We start from the raw sequence: 7,559 nt of genomic DNA on the forward strand, positions 1-7,559 counted from the left end.
GTAGTCTCAGAGACGTCAACTACTGATTGTAGAGAATGTGAGCTAAGGAGATGCAGGCATGCATGTAGTCTCAGAGACGTCAACTACTGATTGTAGAGAATGGGAGCTAAGGAGATGCAGGTATGCATGTAGTCTCAGAGACGTCATGCCAGCCCCATGTACCGGTAAGAGCATTCGCTGACGACGACCACCACCACGACCACCACTACCCACGTTCACAAACGCTACATATAATGGCACGGGAATACAAACCATGTACTGGCTAGTAATGTAATCCGGTTGAGTGCAGCTGTTATGTTTGAGATTATAAGCTATAATATTGATGTGGCAATGGTCCTTCAATACGTCGGGTGAAGTCAGCACTTTCATAATACGGACGTTTGCCTGTGGCCTCGCTCGAAATAGGAAAGCATTATGACTTCTGGTAAGAAGCATTTCCAACGAGGCTTTATGGTAAAGATATATTTTCGAAAACTTTTCAGATCACACCTGTTATACAGAGGAAAGCATGCATTGTGGTGATTGTAGTAATATGTCTGAAAACTTAGCTACTACGCCTGTGTTAGGTCATGATGATTATTATGCTGTCTGTATACGGCAGTGGTTCAATGACGCCAGCTATTGTCAGGTAGAATCTACGCTCGGTTCTGTATCTTATCGTGATGGGTGAAACAATATGCATGCTACTCGATGTCCGTGTAAACAATATGCATGCTACTCGATGTCCGTGTAAACAATATGCATGCTACTCGATGTCCGTGTAAACAATATGCATGCTACTCGATACTCGATGTCCGTGGCCTTATACATGTTAATTGTAGGTGCTTTCTCTTCTTATAAAATTATATGAACAATCTAATATCCTCGTAGTCACAGTACCTTTTTAGCTTGAGGACAGCCAGACAACTTTATTACACAGCCCGGCTCTGATACTACCTTCTGGCTCTATAAAGGGCGTACCGTTGAGCCCAGCTTTAGAAGGATGAGAACCAAAGTCCGTCAATTGAGCATTGCTTGCCGACAGCTCCATCAAATTCCAGATACCCACATACCGAGACTTCCCTTGACGGGCAAGAACGTACGTTTGATTGGGCGAGATCGCGGCACCAGCAGTGCACGTGCAAGCGGGCAAGGTTTCCAGGGTAGCAGCACTGCACACAGGTGATGAAGCGTCTTCATCAGCAAATACGCAATGTCTGGCTGCGGCATCTGAAGTAGTGCTGTCCTTGCTGTAGCAGCTGCTGCGCTGTGCTGGCCGCATGCACATTGCACAGTCCACAGAATGAGCTTGCAATACACCTGCACACAGAGCAGCATAATGGTATCTCAACACCAGAAGCCATAATTATTAGGTTGAACACATACTTTGCAGAGTTGGCCGGGCACTAGATAACTTACAGCTCACTACAATTGTAGCTTGATAGACCATACTTCAAAGTAAGTCCTCTGGGCTTACACTACCCTATTTTTTCTTAAATGTTATTCTATTGTGGACATACAGAATGCAGACCATGCACTGTAGTCTACACAGCCAGCTAGACCGCATACACATGTTCCAGATGCAGCATGATACACATGCTGTTAGCTGAAAACCAGGCCATGAGTACCTGTCCACAGCAACACGGATATCATGGAATGAGTGGCCAAGCCATCGCCCAGTTTACAGCAGCAGCAGCAGCAGCCCCTTACCTGTCACCAATGCCCAGTGTGCCTTGTGACCGGTGGCCAGGAATGGTGTGTGGTTATGGTAACAGTCATATCTGGTCATCACGAGCACACTAGTCAAGGACAACACAGCCACCGCTTACAGCACAAACACGGATCAGAGTGAAAAGTCCCTCTGCAGGCACGCATGATGTAGGATGGGCACGTGGATCCAAAAACACAAGGACTCATGCACAGGTAAAACGCACAGCTCGCCACATTCTTGACCAACAACAGTTCTCTACTTCAGTTTTGCCAGAGAATTTTTAAACAAAAGCAGGAACACTTGGAAGAAGTTTGAAATAACTTAGCTATAACTTCAACTGCAAGTAAATATTTCGGTCTGTCACTGCCTACGGCCTCAGTGAATGACAGAGTTCCCTTCTGGGTATGCTACTCATGAGTGCAGAATTCACAGAGGAGAGAATACACCCTGACACCCTGAAGTGTTAGCTAGCTGCACAAAGGATACGGCACCAACAGCAACTTTCCAGCGCACAGCTGCTTGACAAGGCCGGCTGGATCACTGAGGACATCTGCCGGGCAGCACTGCGCCTGGAGACCGCAGTATTCTCTCGCCAAGCTGGCTAGCCACTCCGCACTCAGCATCTCGCCATGCTCACTGAATCGCCTGGCACGTGCAAAGGCTAGCAACGCGAAGGTGCGTGCATCCTAGGGCATCAGCAATAACAACAAAGGCCGAAACCAAAATAAATAAGAAACTCCAAGGCATCATGATTGAGGGCACATTGCCAGGGTCTAGAACATTGCCTGCTTCGCTGCAGCATTCTAAATTTGTACTAAAAGTGGCACACACTGACAGCGCCAACATCTCTATACTCATCATTACCCTATGCCCAACCCAGCAGCATAGAAAGATGCATCTCTAGATCCAGGCATCATGTCTGGCTATTTTTAGCTACACATTCCGCCAGCAACAGACATCCAGCCAGCATAGACTACAGTCGTCCCCTCTGAGCAGGAAGAGCCGTTTACGTGAGACATACTTGAGCGAGGAGTGCCTTTTAGTACGTCAACATTGTGAATTGCGCAATGGACAAAAAAATGGTTTTCTGATCTAAACAGCTGAAAACTACTGCTTAGCCACCTGATAATCTAAAATAGGAGTATCGGTTACCTTGAAAAGGACTACATGTGCAGTGCTGGCCAAAGAAACCCAACCTCATGAACAAAATAGAGCCGGGCGCTACGCAGCCTTAGCACTACACATGCTGGTCTGTGCACTAAACACAGCGCTACTTTATTGATGAGGTTGGATTTCTCTGGCCAGCACTGTACATGTGTATGGGCATGTGCATGTGCACGTGGACTCGACAAATTCCAGTGCACACAGTGACAACACACGTGATGAAAACAAACACCGTCAACGTACTGTATTATCTAAGGATGCATCACTCAGCCATGCCGGTGCAAGCTTCGATGCTGCCATGCTCAACGCGACCAGACCACACCTAGACACACACACACACACACACACACACACCTCAGACCTCAGACCTGCCCATCGTGGAAACGATGATAGCGAACAGCTATGTTAGACATAGCAACTTGTGCTGGGATTACACCATTCAACAACTTGCAAGGCTGATGAATTGACCCCCACTAATTTTAGCCTGGTATCCACCACACAGCTGATTGAAGTGGCTTTTTCTGGCCAGTGAATCCCTATTTTTCATTTTTTTCTCATTTTTTTCATGCATGCACGCACACACACACACACACACACACACACACACACACACACACACACACACACACACACACACACACACACACACACACACACATACACCCACACCCACATCGCACATGCACACTCACACACACGTGTACATCTATACACGTATACACATGCATGCACGCACACACGCGCACGCACGCACACTCACACACATACACACACACACACACACACACACACACCTTTTGACCTTTGACGCCCATCGCCGGAGGCGATGATAGCAATGCTACGGCAGAAGCCATAGCAACTTGTGCCGGGATTGCACCATTCAACAGCTTGCAAGGCTGAAGAATTGACCGTCACTATTCAGCCTGGTCTACACCATACAGCTATTTGAAGTGGTTTTTCTGGCCAGTGAATCCCTATTTTTGGTCTTTTCATTTTCATTTTTTTTCTTTTTTCCCGCACACACATCACACCACATACTCCGGCATGCACTGGCTGTTGGTAACCACCCAGGAGAATGAAAGAAAAGTCAGGAAGAGTCTGAGAAAGAGAAGAAAGACGTGTGTGACCATAATCGTCGGGAATCGAACCCGCAACCTATCGATTGGAAATCGCTGCACATACCACTGCACCATATGGGACACACACACACACACACACACACACACCTCAGACCTCACACCTGCCCATCGTGGAAACGATGATAGCGAACAGCTATGTTAGACATAGCAACTTGTGCTGGGATTACACCACTCAACAACTTGCAAGGCTGATGAATTGACCCCCACTAATTTTAGCCTAGTATCCACCACACAGCTGATTGAAGTGGCTTTTTCTGGCCAGTGAATCCCTATTTTTCATTTTTTTCTCATTTTTTTCATGCATGCACGCACACACACACGCACACACACACACACACATACACACACACACACATACACACACACACACACACACACACACACACACACACACACCCACACACACATACACCCACACACCCACACCCACATGCACACTCACACACACGTGTACATCTATACACGCATACACATGCATGCACGCACACACGCGCACGCACGCACGCACACTCACACACATACACACATACACACACACACACACACACATACACACATACACACACACACACACACACACATACACACATACACACCACACACGTATACATGCACACAAGAAACAAGAGAATGAGAACTGATTACTGAAGCCACACATGTGTGCTTCATTTTTTCTTTCCTTTTTCTTCTTCTTCTTCCTTTTCTCCCCGTGGTAGGTTTGCCACCCTCACTTCCTTGTACTGGCCATGTTAGGTGCCATGAAGTGATGAAATAATTACGAAAATGAAATGAACGAGCAGTGAAGCCCTACTAAAGGCTAAATCCAAGGATAGGAAGCGACCCTGAAGTAACTGAAGCCTGCCATGGTTAGCTAACACCCACTCTAGTCACATCGGCCGGTGTTCCCACTGCACATTGAGACTTGGCAATAAACGAATAAAGGAAAGAAAAAAGTTCAAAAACTGTTACAATTATAGGTCCTCCTCACTTCTTTGTGCAAATGTTCAACTTTGAACTGGTTATAGGGAGGTTCTGCTCTACGTTATGGGAACGCGACGCAAAGAATCACGCGAACTCTCTTCGCGTTCCCGTAACGTAAAGAAATCCTGTTCTGCTCTACGTTTCACGTAGAGAAGTCACGTGGAATGTGTACTGGGAATTCCGCCTTCCATATTTGGCAGTTTTCTGCCTGCACTCGAATGATACCCAGCAGAACCGTACGCATTTTCTCTGCGTGTGCCACAACGTAGAGAACCTCATCTCCGCGTAGAAATCTGGAGCCAAAACACGCGAAGCCATAGACTCTAACCCAGACACCTGCTCTCTACGTGATTTCTCTACGTTTCACGTATAGCAGAACCTCCCTTATGACTCAGTAAAGTGACCCCAAGTGTTGAAGGTTACTTGACAGACAAGATGAGAGCAAGAAATGAATAACTTCTAACCCAGTAGCTCTAAGCTAGTTTGCAAGAAATAGATGATACAGCATCAGTGTACCACTAACAGTTACTCACATCGGTCCATCTTGAAGCAAGGACTGCACAGGGTGGAAGACACTCACCCATGTCAGTGCTTCACTCTGAGTAGTATTAATCTCCCTGCTGCAGAACCACACCCAAACCCACACCCACACCCACACCCACACCCACACACACACCCACACACGCACGGACACACACGAACGCATGTGCACACCCACACACCCACCCACACCCACACACCAACATGTAGCGTGCACGCCCACACACACAACATACACGAGCACGCGCACGCACGAACACACACACCCACCCACCAAGTCCAATACCTGGGTCATGATCTGTGACATCACCAAACTTGTATGTCGACTTGTGGAATATAACTGGTTAAGTCCCCGGTTAGCTCAGTTGGTAGAGCATCAGACTTTTAATCTGAGGGCCAAGGGTTCGAGTCCCTTATTGGGCACATCAATTTTAGGACAGGAACAGCGGCTGCTGCAAGTGCCTTTCCTTCCTGGACCTTCTGGTCATCAGTCATTGACATTTGTAGGAAGCACTCTTTGGAATGCCCTTCCCAGTGATATTCGCCTCCACAATGCGGCTTGTGCCTTTAAGCTTCCTCGCTTGGCATCACTTCCTTCATGGGTACCGCTTTGCTTGACATTCATCCCTCATCTTTATACTTTTAAAAGCAGTGTGCAAGCAATAACCCCCCCCCCCCCCCCCCATTCATCATACACATTCCTGCATGTTATCCCTATGTGTTCTGCACTGCTTACATGTACACACACCCATTGAATTCTATACTTTGGAATTCTCATTTTATGATTCTTTTTAATATTTCCTTCTCTCATAATATGTTATTCGTTCTTAGTAGGAACCGGAGGTTTTTTCCTCTGGTGAGAAGGCGGAATTGCCTGTGCTCTAAACGAATTCAAATAACAGAAATAAAAAAACAAAAAAAGTCATTTAAAATTAACTGTGACACATCGACACCAATGCAGAAGCTGCACATTCTGGCCTTCATCTACTTTAGGTAGAAGCGAAAGCGATTCTTCAACAATGAACCCACGGGTATCCTCTTCAATTAGGAGAGCAATGGTTTGCTACATCTCCTCAACCGATGATCATGGGGACATTTTTGAAAATCTCTTGTTCTCCCAAACATGCCTGTTTTGCAAGGTCCAACGTAGAGATTTGCATTGTGATGTAGTTCATCAGAAATTAGGCATTCCACTGAAGCTGTCTCTAAAAAAAGTTTGTTTGAATAGATGCATGCAAATACTAGGAATATTATCGGAATCTGTAAAGAGAAAAGGACCTATAAGTTACCATGGTTACTAGTTATGACTAACATAATAATTATGTTAAAATCATAACTAGTAACTTATAGGTCCTTTTAATAAAGTTTTTATTATTGGAATCATACACCAATAAAATAATGAACTTCTAACCTTTCTAGTGACCTCTTCACTGATGCCAACACTTCAGAAATCAATTCATCCTGGCTCATTGCAAGAGGTTGAGCAGCTAATATTAGTTTGGTTCGGTCAGACGTAGACTGCTCTCCCTCTGGCTGTGGCAGAGATGATGTGAGTGCAGGAGGAGGTGGTGGTGGAGGTGCAGCTTCAGAAAGGTAATTCTTGCTGGGTTCACCCATGCTAGCTGCGTTTGCAATAGAACTGGCTAAAATAGAAATGCCTTGCCCAGCAGTGTTACACGAACACAGTCACAGGTGACTAGTAACTGATACTGATAGGACTATGCAATCCCTGTAGACTAGAGTATTTGCTGCGTCTATTGAAATACAATCAGTCATGTAAAACAAAAACACATCCCACACAGCACTAGCACACTGCTGCCACTGCATGCACTGGGCCATAATATCTCGATCAGTTTTCGAAAAACACCTATTTTGTGCACAAGCGGATTATGCGCATTGCGTACGCGTCCTCGCGTGGCCTAGTTGCCATGAAAACGTGATCTCATTGCACTCGATCGATCGAACTCGCGAAATGAGCATTGCATGTGAAGTGGTAATCTTTTTGTAGACTTTCAAAGTTTTGGAGAACATAATAATTTAATAAT

The 7,559-nt window shown here is 45.9% G+C and overlaps 1 protein-coding gene and 1 non-coding gene across 2 annotated transcripts; one reads left to right on the forward strand and one right to left on the reverse strand.

The window, feature by feature from the left end:
* Positions 1–231: 231 nt before the first annotated feature.
* LOC135805756 (actin maturation protease-like) lies at positions 232–7,379 on the reverse strand. Its single transcript, XM_065319844.1, has 6 exons — positions 6,926–7,379; positions 5,508–5,594; positions 3,098–3,176; positions 2,177–2,376; positions 1,690–1,760; positions 232–1,299 (listed from the first exon to the last, which is right to left on the reverse strand). The coding sequence occupies exons 1-6, from the start codon at positions 7,129–7,131 to the stop codon at positions 884–886; spliced, it is 1,059 nt and encodes a 352-aa protein (XP_065175916.1). The 5' UTR covers positions 7,132–7,379; the 3' UTR covers positions 232–883.
* Positions 5,865–5,937, forward strand: Trnak-uuu (transfer RNA lysine (anticodon UUU)). The gene has a single exon. It is a non-coding gene; the product is annotated as a tRNA-Lys (tRNA).
* Positions 7,380–7,559: the final 180 nt, after the last annotated feature.

Source organism: Sycon ciliatum, chromosome 1 (genome assembly GCF_964019385.1).
Source record: "Sycon ciliatum chromosome 1, ocSycCili1.1, whole genome shotgun sequence".
Classification (NCBI taxonomy): Eukaryota; Metazoa; Porifera; class Calcarea; order Leucosolenida; family Sycettidae; genus Sycon; species Sycon ciliatum.

Coding starts and splice junctions, on each gene's coding strand:
- LOC135805756 (XM_065319844.1), bottom strand. CDS start 7,131: ATGGGTGAACCCAGCAAGAATTACCTTTCTGAAGCTGCACCTCCACCA. Junction 5,595..6,925: donor GTGAAGAGGTCACTAGAAAG/GTTAGAAGTTCA, acceptor GTGGTTCTGCAG/CAGGGAGATTAATACTACTC. Junction 3,177..5,507: donor TTGCTTCAAGATGGACCGAT/GTGAGTAACTGT, acceptor GTGTGTGTCTAG/GTGTGGTCTGGTCGCGTTGA.